The following is a 20,211-nucleotide window of genomic DNA, read 5'->3' as shown; positions in this document are numbered from 1 at the left end:
TCAAATCCAATCTTGCCTCGATGAAATTTAAGTTTAGTGTGTCTATATCCTCCTCATGCTACCATTCAATGTTGATTATTCAAACTGCATGATTATGACTATTGTCACTTCTCTGTCTATTGCTAGCATTCGCCTATACTAAGAGGAAATGATGCTTGTGCATGCAATTCTTTTAAATCAAGTATATCCATACAGAGTCCAATATATCTACCTACATATGGCACTTCTCTATCATTCCAAGTAAATTTGTACATGTCATCTCAAAACTAGTTTGTGAACTGAATTGATTGAGGACAAACAATGGGTTAAGCTTGAGGGAGCTGATACGTCTCAAACGTATCTACTTTTCCAAACTCTTGTGCCATCTAATTTGCATGATTTGAATAAAACTAACCCGGACTGATATTGTTTTCAGCAGAACTGTCATGGTGTTATTTTTTATGCAGAAATAAAAGTTCTCGAAATTGGATGATGACTTTTGGAGAATTACTGTAGATTATTCAATCACTTATGGAGCAAAGATGTGCCGGATGGGAGTCACGAGTCCTTCATACGAGCAGGCGGTGCGCCCCCTAGGGCGCTCCATGGGGGTGTTTGGGCGCCTCAGCCACCGCCTTGCAACAAACCCACCGCCATAAATTCACATATATACCAGAAAAAGCCTAAAAATATCATGGAATCTTTCTACGATACGGAGACACTGCCACCTCCTATTTTTTTTCCTCTGAAGATCTGATCTGGAGTCCATTTTCTGGCTCTAGAGAGGGAGATTCGTTGACGCCGTCATCATCAACCCTTCTCCAACAACAATCTTATGATGCTTCCACCCATGTGTGAGTAATTCCCTTGTAGGCACATGAAGGTAGTTGGGACTTGGATGAAATTTCTGATGTAGTTGCAGACATATTTGTTAGAGCTTGATGCCTAGTATTCACTATGTTCTGAGTTTGATGTTGCCATGACTTTGCTATGCTTAATGCTTGTCACTAGGGCCCGAGTGTCATGATTTCTGATTTGAACTCTCTACATTTTCATGAATATATTTGTGTTCTAAATATTATCTGCAATTTGTATGCACATGTTATTGTTCTGGATCCTAGACCCCAAGATGACAATAATTAGGATATCGACGGTGATGACTTTACCTTGAGGATTTCATGTATTCACTGTGTGTTAATGTTGTTTCTCTTCTCTATCAAAAGGAGTGCCGTAACTATCCTTGATTTTCTTTAGTGTCTCGCTGCGACGATAGGTAGTACAAAATACGTTGTGCAAGTTTTCATCGCAAGCACACACAATTAAATATGGAACGAATGCCTACATATGATTGATGAATTGAAGCTAGTTTGTTGTCGCTCTATGTTATGCCCGTTGCATATTGAATCTCATCTGAACAAACCCATCACATACTCCATGCCTACACTTTACACTACTGTTGCTACTGCTGCAATCTGCTACTACTTTGCAAATCATGTTACTGCTACTGTTACTTTACCACTAGTGCTAGCATATATTTGTGTTACTGATATTATTGTAAACAAGTTATCTATTATGGTGTGATTTAATTCACAACTCAACCGCTAAGACTTATAAATATTCTTTGGCTCCCCTTGGACCGAATCAATAATTTTGGATTAAAATACTTCCCTTGAAGACCGCCGCGATTCCCTATACTTATGGGTCATCAGAGCCTGCTGGCAGGCGCCAACGTTAGTGAGAGCTTGCTGGCCGTCGTCACTCGCGAGCGCTTTCAAATTGATTCGACACGATTAACTATCTGTCTAATTAATTATTTGATTACAAACATAATTAAATGTTCACCTAATTACCCATAGACCTAATTAACTATCTATTTAATTAATAAATTACCTTCCTAATTAAACAAAATCCCTACCCCCATTTCTATAAACGTAAGTCTTTCTGGAGATTCCACTATGAACTACTTACAGACGTATGTAGTCTTATTTTAGGGCGTGTTTTGGAACCTCCCAGCTTCTCTAAAACTTCTCAGATCTGGCTTCTCGTGTGGCTTCTCACTTCATGTAGCGACTGGGAAATCATTCGGCACGACAACTTCTTGATTTAGTCGTTGTACCAGGCCGGAGGCCCATTTAACCGCATGTGGCTCAGTTTGTCTGGGAAATCATTCAGCCAGTTGGCTCCGAGCATCATCTCCCCGTGCATCTGCTCGCGCAGGAGAGAAAAATATCAGGGGAGAGAAACAGAATGAGTGAACCAGTATGCACGGGACTCACTTAGCGGTGGCATCTAGTTGTAATATGTGTCAACTCCTGCTTCAATTTTCAGAGCTGGAAAAGGCCAGCTTCTCAACTTCTTCGTTTTTACACTACGCGGGCAGCTGGCTTCTCGATTTTCAACTCCGAGGGATCTTGCTTCATTTTAGGTCTTTTCGTGAGTTTGTTTATGGTTCGTGTTCTCTTTAGGAAGACGACGCGGTAACGACTCGTTTAATATGAAATAAGGTTCTTTCGCTTAGCCTTCATTTCGATGATGCGTCTAGCATCGTTGGAGGACGTGTGAAGATGTATCTTCATGGATCTGCTTAGATCTAGTCTTTGTTCGTCTTCATTCATGTGTCTACAGTTTGGATCCTTTTAATCTTACTTCCCTTCATCGGTGACAATTATATCTAACATGATGACTTTTTAACTGTCTACTACAATAGTTTGACCCGGCTCCGGCAAGGGATGGACGTTGACGACGACCCGACTTCGACTTGCTCGAGTGATTGTGGTCGTCGCTAAGATGGAACAGATCAAAAGTTTCCTCAAAGAAAAATCTAGCTGATGAAAGCGTTTGATTTTTCCTTCCAACCAAGTACCGGAAACCTCCTTTTCTTACCGATGAAATCACGGAGCAGTCACCCCCTCATGTTTATTTCGATTTGTTTACACAAGAAAATCCCTACTATTTACCTTATTTCTGGAGCCTAGCGACGCTTGTCCAAAATATCAGTGCCCAGCCGCCGTACGTGGGCACGCCGGTAAAAAGGCAAAGCAAAAAAATTCCAAAGCAGCAGCGAGGAAAAATCTCGCTCACACACAAGAGACAAGACACGACACACCACGACGTGTAGTGAGTGATCGGCTTCTCCCACCAGCCGGGAAGCAGAGGAGCAAATTCAATCAAGCAACGGAAGCAGAGCGCGCAGCCATGCCCGCGCTTCTCCTCAACACCGCCGCCCCCCTCGCCAATCCTAGCAGCCTCAGGCCGTCCTTCGGTTCCTCCCGCCACCAGCACCGATGCCGAGCCGCCGCCTCCTCGTCGTCGTCGTCGTCCAGCTCTAGCGGCCGCGCGGGATCGTCGTGGGCGACGGACTACGACCTGTACGAGCTGCTCGGGGTGGAGCCCTCGTCGCCGCAGGCCGACATCAAGGCCGCCTACCGGGCGCTGCAGAAGCGCTGCCACCCGGACGTCGCCGCCAACGGCGGCAACGGCCCCTCCGCCCACGACATGGCCGTGGTGCTCAACGAGGTGTACGCGCTGCTGTCCGACCCGGCGCAGCGCCGGGCCTACGACCGGGAGCACGCGCGCCGGTCCGAGTTCCAGGGCTACACGGGCCGCCCGCTCTACTCGTCGTGGCGCGGCGGGGACGCCGAGACGCGCGCCGTGTTCGTCGACGAGGTCGCCTGCGTGGGGTGCCTCAAGTGCGCGCTCCACGCCGGCCGCACCTTCGCCATCGAGTCCGTGCACGGCCGCGCCCGCGTCGTCGCCCAGTGGGCCGACCCCGAGGACCGCATCGCCGACGCCGTCCAGACCTGCCCCGTCGACTGCATCTCCTACGTCGACCGCTCCGACCTGGCGGCGCTCGAGTTCCTCATGTCCAAGCTGCCGCGTCGCAGGGTCCGCGTCTCCGAGGCCAATGCCGCCGGCTCGCCCGACATCTTCGCCGAGGTCGCCAAGTTCAAGGCCAGGTTCGACAAGATGGAGAACAAGTCCGCCACCAGGCAATCCGAGGTAGTACTAATTTCATCCAACCCAGCTGCCTCGTGAACATGCTCTGCTCGGCCAATCTCATCAATGGTGAATGGTGAACGCAGGAGTCGGAGGCGACGTGGCAGTCGAGGAGCTCGGCGGTCCAGACCATCATGTCCATGTCCAACTGGTGGTACTGGCGGCCGTTCAGAGCCCCAGCCGGCGCCGCCACCGCCGCCGTCCCTGCCCCTCTCCGCCTGCTGCCACCGCCACAGTCACCGCCGCCTCCTTCAGCTGCTGCCGACCCCGTGACGGAGAGGCTCAAGGAGGCAGCCGCGCGACGCAAGGCGGAGGGCGCGACGGCGTCGGCGGTGTACGCCCGCCAGCGCGACGAGTACTGGACCCCGCAGCGGAACCTTCCGTCCACGGCCTCGTTTCCGTCGCCGGAGGCCCAGAGCGCCGCGCCGCCGCGGAGACGGGTGCGAAGAGCGTCCGGTGGCGAGAGGCCGACCGAGAGGAGGGCGAGGATCGACCTGACGGTGCCGATGCTGATGGCGATCGTCGCGGCGGGGATCGCCGGGTACAACAGGGAGGAGATGGGCGGTGGCGTGATCGAGGACCACATCGGCGGTGAGGCTGCTCTCGGAGTCGTGAATAGCTCTGAGCTCCAGGTTGTCTTGGCCGGCGTGACGTGGTTCGTCATCGGAGCCGCTGTCGCCGGCTTCCTTCAGGTGGTGCTTGGAAGAAGAAACGAGTAGAGATCCAGCGAATGAAATGTGCACGCGCCGTGGTTAGAGAATAGAGATAGAACAAAGCTGTAATTTTTAGTACTACATTAATCCGTCCATACAATAGGATGAATAGAAATTTGTTAGGATATACTCCCTCCGTGCCATAATATGCTACTCTCTTCGTCCTAAATTATAAAAGTGTTTCTTTACACTAGCATAGTAGTGTGAAAAATATAGTACATATGTCATAGTAGTAATTAAATTGTACTACTAGTGTCGTGGATTTGTCACGGTAGGTGTCCTAGCGAAAGGACTTAGTCGTGGAGCCATCGCTACGAGTTACTTGAAGGGATTAAAGCGGACACAAAGACACGAGGGTTTTATACTAGTTCGGCCCCTTCGATGAAGGTAACAGGCTACGTCTAGTTGTGGTGGAATTGATATGATCTCGATGGCTAGGGAGCAAACAAGCTTTGCCTAGGTTCGAGTTGTTGTTGTCCTCCTGAACCGCCACCGGGTCGCCCCCTTATATACACGGGTGGCGCCCGTCGGTTCATAGAGTCCTAACCGGATCATACTCGTACTCCGGTTGCTATCTTTCTATTCCTTACTTACAATACAAGCCATACATGCGGCCGGTTTACGGCTATATGCTCTAACCGTCTACAGGCCTTGGGCCTTCATCTGTTTACACCACTAATGAAGTTAACCCGGCCCAAGTAAGCCGGTTTATACCTAGTGGTAATATCCCCAACAACTAGCTTACAATCTATTTGCTCTCGAGGATATAACTTACATATGTCACAGTAGTACATTAGTGATCTAAACGTTTTTTTTTTTTCGAAATGAATAAATTTGACAACAGGATAGAAGGCCAATAGTATGAGATTGATAAAGGAGGTGAAACAAGGGATGCGGATTTGTGGCACATAGGTGCTCCACCCACTGAAATCGCTGCCTCACGTTACCTTAGCCAGATCAGGTCATTAAATGATGGAATCATTTTACATTTCGCATATACGTTGGGGATACACCTCCTCAATACAACAGGGGGTGGGCCCTTCTTTAAATGATTTGTTGTACCCTCGAACACCTAAGAACAGCAACAGTGACCGCTAATCAATGTCAAACATATAAATTGATGCGACAGTCCAACCCTACATACCCCCAAGATTGGCAACTAAATTATCTAGCGTTACATAAATCCGATTACACGTGATTTGAAGAAAGTTTAGTAAGTTACATGAGATAAACTGAAGATTAAGAAGCCAAATTGTTAACTACGGCAACAATCACGCATACAGGAGGGCAAACACATGCCAGAAATGATCAAATACATAGGTCATCCTGACCATGCTAATACCTAAGACCAAACACATGATCTTCCTGGGGGATTAGTTAACTAATAATTAAGGATAGCTTCAGCATGCCGCCACCTGCTCGTCAGATGTTCTTGAGGCAGAGATGCATAACCCCTGCTAGGTTTAGGATGCAGATGAGGATGATCCACTTGAGAGCGCCTCCGGTGTTGGTAGGCTGATTGGTTGCGGGGATGAACAACCTAGGCCACTTCGCACGAAGGACCTCGAGGTAGACAGGCTCCCACTTCCAGAAACCGCACTTCCCAGCCTAGATCGGGGATTCAGCATGAAGAAGCAGATTTGTCAAGCAACATGGATGGACAGAAAAAATCCTATGCAAGGAGAGTTTCCCAGAGATGAACATACTTAATCAGTGACAGGAAACATATTTACTAAACCATTGATGCTCGCACTTGTAGAAGTGTTTCCCGGGGTTCTTGGGAGTCCGGGAAACCCACCACTCTGATGCCGCCATTGTTGCACCAGGGGCAACGGATGAGAGGAAGAGGAGGCTGCTCCTGGAGGAAGAGGAAGTGAGCCCAGCGTGTAGAAACCCACACGGATATACGAGTTGTTTCGGTTCAATTACTTCATGGATACAAAAGTTTATACAGCGCATTGATTTCGACAGGCGCGAATCTATATGAGATCCAATGGTACATTTATGCATGTGTGGAGCACCTGAGTGCTCCTCTGTAGTTTCCGTGAAACAAGCTGACAAACACATGTATAGATGGTACTCACCTTGTGCATGAGGGTTTGGCGAAAACCCCTTGCTGAATCTCTGGTAGTGACACAGCCATGTCACACAGTGCAGTGGCAGACCTAGAGCTTGACCATGGGGCGTGCCAAACTTATCACTCACAATATAAATGCCTTTTATGACCATAAAAAGATTTCAGTTTATCATTCTAACCCTATAATACACATAATATATATGTATACTTTGCATGTTTGGGGGGCACCCACGTCATTGGGCCACTTGAGACCATCTATTGGGGCCCTGCATCTGATAGAAAATATTTGCAAGGTCTTTTTTATGAAAAGGAATTCTGGGATCGGTGGTCTAAATGTGTGTTACATGAGACCCATACTCGTTGTGACAAGCCAAATTAAGTTCAATTTAGCTATATGTAAGTCGTCTGAAATTTACTTTTAGGTCAGACTTTTTTTGGCCGTTAATTCCTGCTTTGAGATTCGTGCTCATTTTCTTTCCTGGTTTTTTAGGGGTTCTTTTCTTTTCTTGGTTGTTCTGTGAGCTGGTTTGGACTGTTTCTTTTTTAACTGACCACATACTTAGATCAGTCGATTTGCTACTGGGCTGAAGCCCATTAACTACACTGCCCAGCCCTCCCCTCTCCTTCGTGTTTTTTAGTTTTTCAGTTTTTATGCATTTCTCCTTTTGTTTCAGTTTTTTTTCTTTTTCCTCCGAGGTATTTTTGTGATGTTGGGTGAGTGTAAATGTATATACACAAATACAATGTAGTATGTGCAAAAGTTACACTATTACATGATTGTTTTTGTATAATACAAAAAGTGCAAAGTTATATGCAAGTTTTTAAGTCTTTCCATTATATTTTTCTTAAAGAATAATACCAAGGCACCAATTCATTTTTTCTTAAAGAATAATACCAATGCAACGTCGCCCCCTTCATGAAGGCATCGTCGCGGCTACTCTCTTCCTTCGGATAGCTCCGGGTGAAAACCATGATCCTTTGGATCGAGTGGCGGCGACGTTTTGGTGTCGTTACCTTCCTGAAGGTGCAGTTTTGGAGAACACCTATTGGAGTTGCTCTTATGTTGCGCAATCAGCATGCATGAGTTGTGTAGCAGATCTAATGGTGGCAAGTATCCCTTCACAGGCAGGCACCTCCACCAGGCTCGCCCAACCGTCCCACTGCGGCAATTCGTCTATGTCTCGCTTAAAGTGAGCACAAAGAAAAACATTTCAATGTGGGGCGAACATTCTTTTTGGTCACGATGAGTATTTTTTAATATGCGCTAAACATTTTTGAATATGTGATAGGCTTTTTTAATACACGATGATCATTCGTAAATACATGATTCAAAATTTTGAAATACAAGAATATTTTAAATACACTTGGAATTTTTTAATACACGATGGACATATTTTAATATACGCAATATAATTTGTTTGGATAATGTATTTTCAAATGAATATTGTTAAATACGCAGAACATACTTTTCAAATCAAAATGATGGGAAGTTTTTTCAATGTGTGTTTGGACAAATTTTAAAATTGACTATTTATAATTTGCAAATACGCAACAGAATTTGTTTTGGAAAATACACTATGCACATTTTAAATGGGCGATAAATATTTTTGAAAATATACACCATACACATTTAAAATGCATGATGATCATTTAAAAAAGTACAAGATGAACATGTTTTACATTATAAAATATGTGATGATTATTTATTGAAACACTTAATTCCCATTTTGATGTGCATGATATTTTCTTTAACTAATACAATGAACATTTCTAAAATACAAAGTACATGAGGAATTAAAAAATAAACAACAAAGGAAGTAGAAACAATAATGAAAAGTAAAATAAGAAATTATACAAAAAATATATGAAAGGCTGCATACAAGATTGGGGCCAGACGTCCAGTAGGCGGTCTACATGAAAGAAAAGAACACCAACTTTTTTTTTGAGGGAAAAAAGAAAAGAACACCAACTTACATGCAAGCCGAGCACGAGTGCAAAGGGAAACACGTTTTGTGGGCTGGCCTGGTTGCATATAAGGCACCTCTTGGAGCAAGATTTTGGCCCAAAAATTAGTTCTGGCTTATGCTACAACACTTATCGGAGATGCTCCTATGTTGCGCAATCAGCATCCATGAGTTGTGTAGCAGATCTAATGGTGACAAGCATCACTTCACAGATAGGCACCTCTACCAGGCTCGCCCAACCGTTCTGTTGCGGCAATGCGTCTATGTCTCGCTTAAAGTGAGCACAAAGCACAACATTTCAATATGTGGCGAACATTCTTTTTGGTCATGATGAGTATTTTTTTAATATGCTTTAAACATTTTTAAATATGTGATAGGCATTTTTAATACACGATGATCATTCGTTAATACATGATTCAAAATTTTGAAATACAAGAATATTTTAAATACACGTGGAATTATTTCACACATGATGAACATATTTTAATATACACAATTGATTTTGTTTGGATAATATATTTTCAAATGAATATTGGTAAATACACAACATAATTTTCAAATAAAAATGATGGAAAAAATTTAAATACGTGTTTGGACAAATTTTAAAATTGACTATTTATAATTTTCATATATGCAACAGAATTTGTTTTGAAAATACACTATGCACATTTTAAATGCACGATAAATATTTTTGAAATATACACAATGCACTTTTAAAATTCGTGATAAATACTTTTGAAAAATGCATGATGATCATTTCTAAAAGTATAAGATGAACATGTTTTAAATTATAAAATATGTGATGATTGTTGATTGAAATAGTTAATTCACATTTTTTTATGGACGTGATACTTTTTTAGAACATTTCTAAAATACAAAGTAAATGATGAATTTAAAAAAGAGCAAAGGAAGTAGAAATAATAATTGAAAGGAAAAAATAGAAATTAAACAAAGAAAACGAAAAAGGCTGCATACAAGATTGGGGTTCAGACGTTCAGTAGGCAGCTTTACATGCGAGCAGAGAGCACGAGCGCAAAGGGAAACCTGTTTTGTGGGCTGGCCCAGTTGCGGGAATAGACGTCTATTTCTATTTCTCTCCAGAAATAAGAAAAAAAATTGGATACATCATCAGTTTTATTTTCATGTTGTGTATATAGATTTTTTCTATAATATAGTGCATATAAATTTTTTTCAAAATTCAAACATTACAAATTTAACCCCATTACAAATTTAACCCCATTCATAATATAGTGCATATAGATTTTTTCAAAACTCAAACATTACAAATTTAACCCCATTCATACAGAAAATATACATATTTAAAATACTAAATGCATATCATTGGATACATCATCAGTTTTATTTTCATGTTGTGTATGTTCGACACCGTATATATATAAACAGTTTTCTCTATAAATCTGGTCCAAGTTTGCTTAGTTTGACCTTTTGAAAAATCTATATGCTCTATATTATAAACAGAGGTAGTTTAATCTCTTGGATCCCGGTTTCAGTTATTGTGCTACAGCCCGGCCCAAACAAATATACTTGGCGTGTTCCTTTGGCACCAGTGAACTTGACATTTTTGTTTGAACACTTGATATTTTGTTTCTAGAGTTGTTATTGATTGTCTATTTAGTTTTAGGGGGATCCCGCCAGTGATGTCGGACACTCCTGGCAAGAGGCCAGAACCGTTTGGTGGGCGACACTCGATAAGGGTCGGCTAAATGTGACGATCGGACCGGCATAGTGGATGATAAAGACGTCACGTAGATAGCGGCTTCGTGTTGCGATGAGGCCGGCGGGCAAACATGGTACGGGGACGCGGCCGGGTAGATCAAAGTGTGAAAGCATCCATAGACAATACGCTCGGTGCTGTCAAAAGTGTGAATCATTGACGATCCCCGACGAGAGTCAGTCAAGAAACAGAGAGAGGGCCTCTTTCTCTTTGTCTTTTTTTTTTGAGAAAGAACATCGCGCTTTATTTCATGTGTCAAAATTCAAAGGGATGCAAAGGTGATCCGGAGGATCAATGAGCCACACATGTCGACCACTATCAAGAGTAGTAGCCATTCTAGCTAGTCTATGTGCCTCACCATTATTCGCGCGATGCTCGTGGATGAGCTCACAGCTCTGGAAATTCCGCTTCTTGTCGTTGATCTCCTGCACAATCATGCAATACTCCCCGAGATGGCCTGGATTCTTCAGGTCGTTGATGACTCTCAGACAGTCCGATGCAATGCGAACTTTGTTCACGACCAAATCCTCGGCGAGGGCGAGGGCCTCCCTGCATGCATACGCTTCGAGTATCGAGGGCTCAGTGATACCCTTAAAAACTACGGCTGAGGCACCAATAAAATGACCAACCTCGTTGCGGCAAACAACGCCCACCGCCGCGGTGTTGGATGATTTAGCTACTGCCCCGTCAACGTTCAACTTCACCTCGCCTGCTTCCGGCGGTATCCAGGCTGTACTATTCCTCGGTGCCGGATGCCTTGTAGACCTGATAACTGAAGGTCTCGCTGGGAGCTCCTCGAGCTCGTGTAGATACTTCTCAATGAACTGATGTGTAGATAACAGGCTGTGGAATTCTTGCTCATGGATGGCCTTTCTGCGTGCCCACCATATTGCCCATAATGTCACAAGAACCGAAACAAATTTATCCTTGCTGAGTGTGTTACACAAATTAAAAAGCCATAGCTTGGGATCAGAACTCTCATCACCATAAACAGGGAGCAGAGAGTCATCATCGTGTAGAGACCACACACTCTTGGCCATGTTGCAATCCAGCAGCGCATGTCGCCACGAGTCAACTGCTGCCTTGCAGATCGGACATAATGCTTCGTCGGTCATGTGCCTTCTCTCCTTTTCCTGCCCTGTAGGCAGCGACGCCCGTGCCAGCCGCCAAGCAAACACACGAATCTTGGCTGGAACCTTGACGCCCCAAAGCTGCTTCCAGCTTCTCTCTTGCTGAGCCGTATCCGAGTTGCTCGACTCGCCGTTGAGCCAGGCTTCCCTCCTATACTTAGTTTCTACCACTAGCCGGTAGCATGAGCGGACAGAGAAGGAGCCGCTTCTCTCATATTGCCAAGCATAAAAGTCTTGCTGTGCCTTGTAGCTTAATGGGATTTGCCTTACAATTTCTATATCAATGGGCAGAAGGTGCTCCTCAAGTGCTTGCTCGTTCCATGACTTGGTTGCATGCACTATGAGCTCCGAAACTTGTGAAGGAGGATTAGCAGATATGGTACATATTGGCCTCATATTAAAGTTCCTTGGTAACCAATTATCATTCCATATGTTGGTGTCTGCACCATCCCCTATTCGCTTGATCAGCCCTGTACGGAGTATATCACGTCCTTCACAGATTGACCGCCATATTTGGGACGGGCGCGATCCTACATCAGCTGATAGAATGTCGGAGTAGGGGAAGTAGACCGACTTAAGAATACGAGCACTTAGGGTATCTGGTTCCTTTAGTAATCTCCACGCCTGACGCGCGAGAAGAGCAGGGCCGGTCCTGAGGTTTCGGGGGCCCGGGGCGAAACTAGAATATGGGGGCCCTTAAGACAAACATAAAAGTAATTATATATATAATAATATAATTTCTTGGTGACTTTCGACATACGACTTAGCCCCTCGCCTCTCGGTGACAGGGTGTGGTCATCCAAATATCAGTTGTGACCGGTGACACGTAAGTCCTGAGGGCGTTCAGGACTCAGGAGAAGCATCGCATGAGGCAGTAACATATCGTCCTGCGTGCATGTCCAGTCTCATGTGGCGTCATGTTGCTTCCCGCTTGAACAGCAACACTCTGCGCTACTACTTTGGTTGTACTAGCTCGTATTAACTAACATGTATACGATGCATATTTTCTGAATATTATGCCTAATGCATTTTAATAAACTCACAGTAATTAAAGATCTCAGTTACCTATGTAGGGCAGCCCGGTGCATGTAGCTCCTGCTTGCGCAGGGTCGGGGAAGGGGTCCGACCACTTTGGGTCAGACCTATGTATCACAAAAAATATGTTCAGAAAAGTACATACCTCTCTACTTTTCTTGGCACCTCGTTCATCTTCAGGAAGTGACATCTCAAATCCTTACACGGAATTGAGCTGAGATTTCGTGCTGTATTATATTGTTATTACCTGCGAAATCAGCAAGAGTTCTTAGGATTAGGACTGTAGTACTCAATGAAAATAGTAATACAGTAATACAAATAAAATTAGAAGAGAAACTAATCTGATATAATTATACCATTTGTTTGAATTGTGATGGGGGTGACATGAATCCCCTAGCCATAATTCTGTCGTCCACACAATCGCCGATCTAAACCTTGGGTCGATCCAAAAAACTGAAACATCTATAAACCCTAAGATAAATAAGAGAATTTTGATATGAGACGTACTTATATATCTCCTTCAGATCCATTAGACGGATGGATTGGCTGGGACGGTTTCGTAAAGATCAGAGCTGTAGAGGAATAATCAATTTTAGAGACGAGGCAAGTGGCGGCGGATGACTGTTTTCGGCGGCGGCGGCTGCGAGCCTCAAAGCGAATCGATCAGCACGATCCGCCGGCGTGTATGTGCGTGAGGAAGGACTATAGCAGTGCGCCTGTGTGCTACTACTCGGGCCAGGCCTTGTTTCATTTTTTTCCTGCGCATGCGTAGCCCAGTACGAAGTAGAGCACCCTGGTGGGGGCCCCTTCCCTTTGCGGGGCCCGGGGCGGCCGCCCCGCTCGCCCCCCCTCAGGGCCGGGCCTGGAGAAGAGCAAGGTTAAAAATTTCCATATCACGGAACCCTAAACCACCCTTGTATTTTGGCATGCACATAGTTTCCCATGACACCCATGCCGTCTTCCTCTCGCCCGCTTTACTCCCCCACCAAAACTTGCGAATCATTGTTGTAATATGCTGACATAGACCTCTCGGTAACTTGAATAGAGCCATGGAGTACGTTGGTATTGCTTGTACCACTGACTTTATAAGAATCTCCTTGCCACTTCCCGCAAGGCACCGTTCCATCCATCCTTGCACATTCTTCCACACTCTATCTTTCAAATAAGCGAACCCACCATTCTTTGTGCGCCCCACATCCGAAGGAAGCCCCAAATATCTCTCACACAACGATTCTTTCTGGATATCCAAAATACCCTTTACCATATCTCTACAAGAAGCGGGACAACCTTTCCCGAAATAAATGGATGACTTGTCATGGTTTATGCGATGCCCAGAAGCTTGACAATATGCAATCAGAATGTTGTTCAAAGTCTCTGAATGTTCCGCCGTCGCCCTACTAAAGAGCAGACAATCGTCAGCAAAAAGGAGGTGATTGACTTTGGGCGCCAAGGGTGCAATTTTGATGCCCTCAAAAGATCCATCCTTGCTTGCTTTCTTCATCATACATGATAGTCCCTCAGCTGCCAATAAGAACAGGTAGGGTGAGATGGGATCCCCCTGCCTAATGCCTCGTGTCGGAGAAAACTCCTGGCTGCGACTTCCATTAAATAATAAAGAAAAGGTAACGGAGGACACCCCTCTCATAACTTGCTTGACAAAGTGGTTACAAAAACCAAGTTTTTTCATAATAGCCTCCAAATATACCCACTCCACACGGTCATACGCTTTCATCATATCTAGCTTTAATGCAAAATGACCATTTTTCTTGCTTCTGCTATTCTTTCTCTTTGGTTTGTGGGGTGCAGGCGCAGGCGGTGGAGCCCAGCCCAGTGCTACTATGATGCTGTAGCTATGCCGTGTGTCACGTGCAGACCCGACCCAGGGGAGTGAAAAACGCAACGCGCTCACTCTCCGGCTCCGCTCACTATCACACTGGGGAGTGAAAAGGAGGAGAAACCACCGAGCGAAGCAAGGTATCCTAGCCTCCTAGCACCTTTTGGTTGGGTCGAGGACGACGAGCAGGGAGGAGCGGCCCGAGACGATGCTGCATTTCAGCCATCCGGTGGTGCACCCCTCCCCGCCGGTGGTGGGACAGGGGCAGGCGGAGGTGGAGATGGTGCCGCCGGCGCAGGGGCAGGCGGTGCAGGTGGAGGGGCCGAACGGGGATGGGAACGCGCCTGCTGGGGTGATCATGAGGGACCCCTGGACGCGGTGCGGCCTCGTGTTCCGACTCCTGCAGGCCGCCTTCAGGATTTCAGAAGTATGCTTCGTCCTACTTGAGACGAGAGAAGACATCTTTAGACATTTCCACACATTTGATAGGGCGAGTAATCTCAGCTTGACTATCTTGCATTTGTCCAATGATCTCCTGTTCACAAGCCTAGTTGTATTACATTTCCATGCAGATCAGGAAAAGGATACCATCATCATTTCTCTGAAGACTATCTTGCATTTTGATGGTCATGGTTTAAGAAGTATGCTTCGTCCTACCTAAACTGAAACAGTTACCAAGTAGGAGAACAAGAAAGTTCTGTAAAAACAGCTGCAATATCCGCTAGTTCTTCATAACATTTTCTTCATCTCTTCTTCCCGTATGCATTTAATATTTTTCACAGCGAGTGACGTGGTAGATTTTCTCAATCCCTCCCAACTCCGGCAAGAAACCACCAGCGACCTATTTCCTTTATTCCTCCCCGACCACCAGGAAATCTTCAGAAAAATAACCCGAAAGAACTTCAGGTGTTGCACCATCGATGCGTCCTCTCGGAATGCTTCCGTCGCTACTCCTCGGTGCGATATCTGCAGCGAGACATTTTCCTTTGAAATGTTGTCTAACTTGGGCAGGCGTTCTGCAAACGTCGGAAAAAATATCTAAGTAACAAAGCTTCTCCTGGTTCGCCTCTATATCTATAGCTGGCTGACTGCGGTGTTCTGAAGTTGCATCGTCTGTAATGAGTTTAATTACTTCAGAATTACCATGGCTTTCAAAAAGAAAATAGATTAAAATGCACTTAGATATAATTATACTGATTTGAGCTTCAGTAATAATTGACCAACAATGTGAATAAAGTTGGATAAGATTTCAAGTCAAATATAACAAAAAATAAAAACAAGCCCTATTTAGGAGTAAACTACAAAAAACCACCATATTGTAGGCTAGGTTTGCGAAAAACACTAGGATACATTTTCTCTGCAGAAAACACCACATCTTGCGTAATGGTTTTGTAAAAAACCACTCATCGGTGGATCTGGCTCTGTTAAGTGAGTTTATGACAGGTGGGGCCCGCCAATCAGGCTGATGTGGCACCGCTTAACATCTCACATGTAACGATGGTGTTTGGTAGTATTATCATCCTGTGCGGCCCTACAGGTGTCATTGGAAGAAAAAAGTGTTCATCTTATCTTCACTACACCGTCGCCCGTCACGAGCCGTGGCAGAGGCACGCCATCGCCAGTCCCGCCCGCGGTTGCCGGCCGTCTCGACCTTGCCGCCGCCTAGTTCATCCAGATCCCCGCTGGTTGCACACCCGAAGCCTGGACTCAGCCCCTGCCCATAGCTGGCGAAGGTGCGGCTCGCACGCAAGCGTCCACAGGAAGGAGCACACCTGCGTCTCCCGCGGCGGGTGGGGCCGCACCTCGAACTCCGGCGGGCGGCCAAGGTGCATGGCCGCATGTAGCGGCCAAGGTGCCCCCGCATGCAGCGCACCCCTGCCACCCGCGCCCCTGTACTTCAACATCATCACGGCCCGCTCCAGCGTCACTGGAGACCGCCTCCGCGAACCTCCCGCGCCCCACAACAGCTGCATGCCACCTGCTCGATAAAATGACCCAAAGAGTAAGTGCTTTGAAAGAGAGGGAGGAGTGTTTTGCTGACAAGCATGTCCCGCGTCTAGCAAAACGTTCCGATGTAACAGTATGAGAGATTGATGCCATGTCAGCTAGTTTGGCGGGCCTCGCCTGTCATAAACTCACTTAACATGGCCAGATCCGCCGATCAGTGGATTTTGCAAAACCATTATGCGAGATGTGGTGTTTTCAAAATGTGTCCTAGTGTTTTTTGCAAACCTAGCTCTCAAAGTGGTGGAATTCTGCAATTTACTCCCGTATTTAGCTGTCATAGCCTTAGCTCAGTCCCTGTTGTCTTGTTTGATCCTCATGTTGCTTCATATTTAAATTTTTGAAACTTGAAATGGGGATGACAAACCCTAGCACCAAAATCAAATCAAATAGGGACAACCATAAATAATTTCAATGAACTCAGAATGCTCTTGAGAAAAGTTCATCATTTTTGAATTGGTCCAGAACCTCTGCAAAAAAATGATGCACACTTTTCCAGGTCACTCTGGATTTTTGAATTAAACCATTAAGTATTTGCATTTGGGCATTTAATTCATGTAAATATTTTAATTGCCCAAATAATACTGATAATGGTTGAGGGCTGCTAAAAATTATTTCAACAGTGCCCACAATTTATCTCAGTATTTGTAGGAAAGATTTAGTATTTTTAGCAAATCAAAAACAATAGCAGAAATAGAAAAGAATAGAAATAAGAGAGAGAGAGAGAGAGAGAGAGAGAGAGAAGAAACTTACCTGACACCCAGCCGGCCCAGCACTGTAGGCCCAGCCCGCCTCCTCCTCTGTCTTCTTCCTCGCGCCTATTGGCACTGTGTGTGTCATGCGCGCGTTCACCCCCGGCTACCTCCTGCTTCGCGCTGGCTAGCCTCCTCCGAGCCGTCTCGACGCCCAGGAGATGCTTGGATCCCCCTCTGCCTCTCCCCGTTACTCTCTGCTCTCGCCCCTTACTCTAACCCTTTCTCACGCGCCCGAGCAGAGCTCGCCGCCGCCGTCCAAAGAAACCACGGCCACAACCACCTCCTCGCGTCTCCCCCCGTGTCTGGAAGGCCTCCGCGACTTCTTCTTCCTCTTCACCGAGCCACACAAGCCGAGGACCACCACGTCGTCTTCGAACTCGTCACCACCGCATCTGCTCGCTGGACTTCGCCGGTCGATTCGACGCCACTAGGACCTCCACGAGCCCGCTAAGACCACCGTACGACTCGCCGTGAGCTTCTGCTCCCAACCCCTCTCTCCCTTCTGTTGATTCCGACCCGTAACCGCACTAGCCACCGAGCCTGAGAGCTCGCTACCGCCGGCCATGTCACCACCACGACCACTGGTGTCGTCGCTCGCTTTGGAGCACTTCATCGCACTCTCAATGACCCCAGTAAGCCATAGAACCCCTGGGTTGGGCTCCCCGTGCACCGCAGCGTCGACTGCTTCGAACACCGAACTCCGGTCGCCGCCGTTGTGCTCGCTGCCATCGCTCCGATGAACCTCCGACGAGTGAGTTGATATGTACAAGGCCTGATGTTGGACTTATTATTATGACCCTACACTACTAGGGAAAACCTTATACACAGCATCTTAGCAGTAGCGCCGGATAAAAATGGGCGCTACCGCTACTTAGTAGCAGCGTGTTTAAATAAACCGCGCTACTGCTACTACTTTAGCAGTAGCGCGTGCTATGACAACGTGCCGCCGCTATATTTGTACTGGGCGCAGATGGCTAGCCCCACTTAGCAGTAGCGTGTATCTCTAGCCAGCGCTACTGCTATGTCCCATAGCAGTAGCGCGTGCCAGGAAAACGGGCTACTACTTACTTACCTTATCCTACACGCGCCCGAACCTCTCACTTGTTGGGTTTCGTAGTAATTTCAAAAATTTTCCTACGCACACACAGGATCATGTGATGCATAGCAACGAGGGAAGAGTATTGTCTACGTACCCAACGCAGACCGACTGCGGAAGCGGTGACACGACGTAGAGGAAGTAGTCGTACGTCTTCTCGATCCAACCGATCAAGCACCGAAACTACGGCACCTCCGAGTTCGAGCACACGTTCAGCTCGATGACGATCCCCGGACTCCGATCCAGCAAAGTGTCGGGGAAGAGTTCCGTCAGCACGACGGCGTGGTGACGATCTTGATGAACTACAGCAGCAGGGCTTCGCCTAAACTCCGCTACAATATTATCGAGGAATATAGTGGCTGGGGCGCCGCACACGGCTAAGGAATTGATCACGTGGATCAACTTATGTGTCTTTGGTGCTAGCCCTGCCCCTCTATTTATATGTTGAGCCCCGGGGTCGAAACTTGGAGCAAAAGCCTCCTCAAAGTCGGTTTTGCCCGAAAGGCAAGAGTCCCACTCGGACTCCAGGACCAAACGCCACAATCCTTGGCGTCTGGCCCAGACGCCATGGGCCTCGGCGTCTGGCCCAGGGCCAGACGCCAGGGTCTCCGGCGTTTGGCCCCCTGGCCTCCGCAAAACTCCTTTTGCACCGACCTAAAGCCTCATGGGCTTGACCCCTTGGCCTAACCATATCATCCAATATATGAATCTTTACGTCTCGACCATTTCGAGACTCCTCGTCATATCCCCGATCTCATCCGGGACTCCGAACTCCTTCGGTACATCAAAACATGTAAACTCATAATATAACTGTCATCGTAACCTTAAGCGTGCGGACCCTACGGGTTCGAGAACAATGTAGACATGACCGAGACACGTCTCCGGTCAATAACCAATAGCGGGACCTGGATGCCCATATTGGCTCCTACATATTCTACGAAGATCTTTATCGGTCAGACCGCATAACAACATACGTTGTTCCCTTTGTCATCGGTATGTTACTTGCCCGAGATTCGATCGTCGGTATCCAATACCTAGTTCAATCTCGTTACCGGCAAGTCTCTTTACTCGTTCCGTAATACATCATCTCACAACTAACATATTAGTTGTAATGCTTGCAAGGCTTATGTGATGTGTATTACCGAGAGGGCCCAGAGATACCTCTCCGACAATCGGAGTGACAAATCCTAATCTCGAAATACGCCAACCCAACATCGACCATTGGAGACACCTGTAGTACTCCTTTATAATCACCCAGTTACGTTGTGACGTTTGGTAGTACCCAAAGTGTTCCTCAGGTAAACGGGAGTTGCATAATCTCATAGTCATAGGAACATGTATAAGTCATGAAGAAAGCAATAGCAACATACTAAACGATCGGGTGCTAAGCTAATGGAATGGGTCATGTCAATCAGATCATTCTGCTAATGATGTGACCTCGTTAATCGAATAACAACTCATTGTTCATGGTTAGGAAACATAACCATCTTTGATTAACGAGCTAGTCAAGTAGAGGCATACTAGTGACACTTTGTTTGTCTATGTATTCACACATGTATTATGTTTTCGGTAAATACAATTCTAGCATGAATAATAAACATTTATCATGATTATAAGGAAATAAATAATAACTTTATTATTGCCTCTAGGGCATATTTCCTTCAGTCTCCCACTTGCACTAGAGTCAATAATCTAGATTACACTGTAATGATTCTAACACCCATGGAGCCTTGGTGCTGATCATGTTTTGCTCGTGGAAGAGGCTTAGTCAATGGGTCTGCAACATTCAGATCCATATGTATCTTGCAAATCTCTATGTCTCCCACCTGGACTAGATCCCGGATGGAGTTGAAGCGTCTCTTGATGTGTTTGGTCCTTTTGTGAAATCTGGAT

At 46.1% G+C, this 20,211-nt stretch overlaps 1 protein-coding gene across 1 annotated transcript; it reads left to right on the top strand.

Annotated features, from left to right (window-relative positions):
• The first annotated feature begins 3,075 nt into the window (after positions 1 to 3,075).
• Positions 3,076 to 4,881, top strand: LOC123047377 (chaperone protein dnaJ C76, chloroplastic). Its single transcript, XM_044470914.1, has 2 exons — positions 3,076 to 3,978; positions 4,062 to 4,881. The coding sequence occupies exons 1-2, from the start codon at positions 3,175 to 3,177 to the stop codon at positions 4,692 to 4,694; spliced, it is 1,437 nt and encodes a 478-aa protein (XP_044326849.1). The 5' UTR covers positions 3,076 to 3,174; the 3' UTR covers positions 4,695 to 4,881.
• The last annotated feature ends 15,330 nt before the right edge of the window (positions 4,882 to 20,211 follow it).

The sequence above is a fragment of the Triticum aestivum genome, chromosome 2B, assembly GCF_018294505.1.
Source record: "Triticum aestivum cultivar Chinese Spring chromosome 2B, IWGSC CS RefSeq v2.1, whole genome shotgun sequence".
In the NCBI taxonomy this organism is placed as follows: Eukaryota; Viridiplantae; Streptophyta; class Magnoliopsida; order Poales; family Poaceae; genus Triticum; species Triticum aestivum.
The sequence above is the reverse complement of the archived record's forward strand: the minus strand, read 5'-3'. Positions and strand labels throughout refer to the sequence as shown.

What these genes read in the sequence shown, in the direction of transcription:
- LOC123047377 (XM_044470914.1), top strand. Translation starts at nt 3,175, where the DNA reads ATGCCCGCGCTTCTCCTCAACACCGCCGCCCCCCTCGCCAATCCTAGC. An exon ending in CCGCCACCAGGCAATCCGAG is followed by an intron (nt 3,979 to 4,061) that starts GTAGTACTAATT and finishes TGGTGAACGCAG; the next exon opens with GAGTCGGAGGCGACGTGGCA.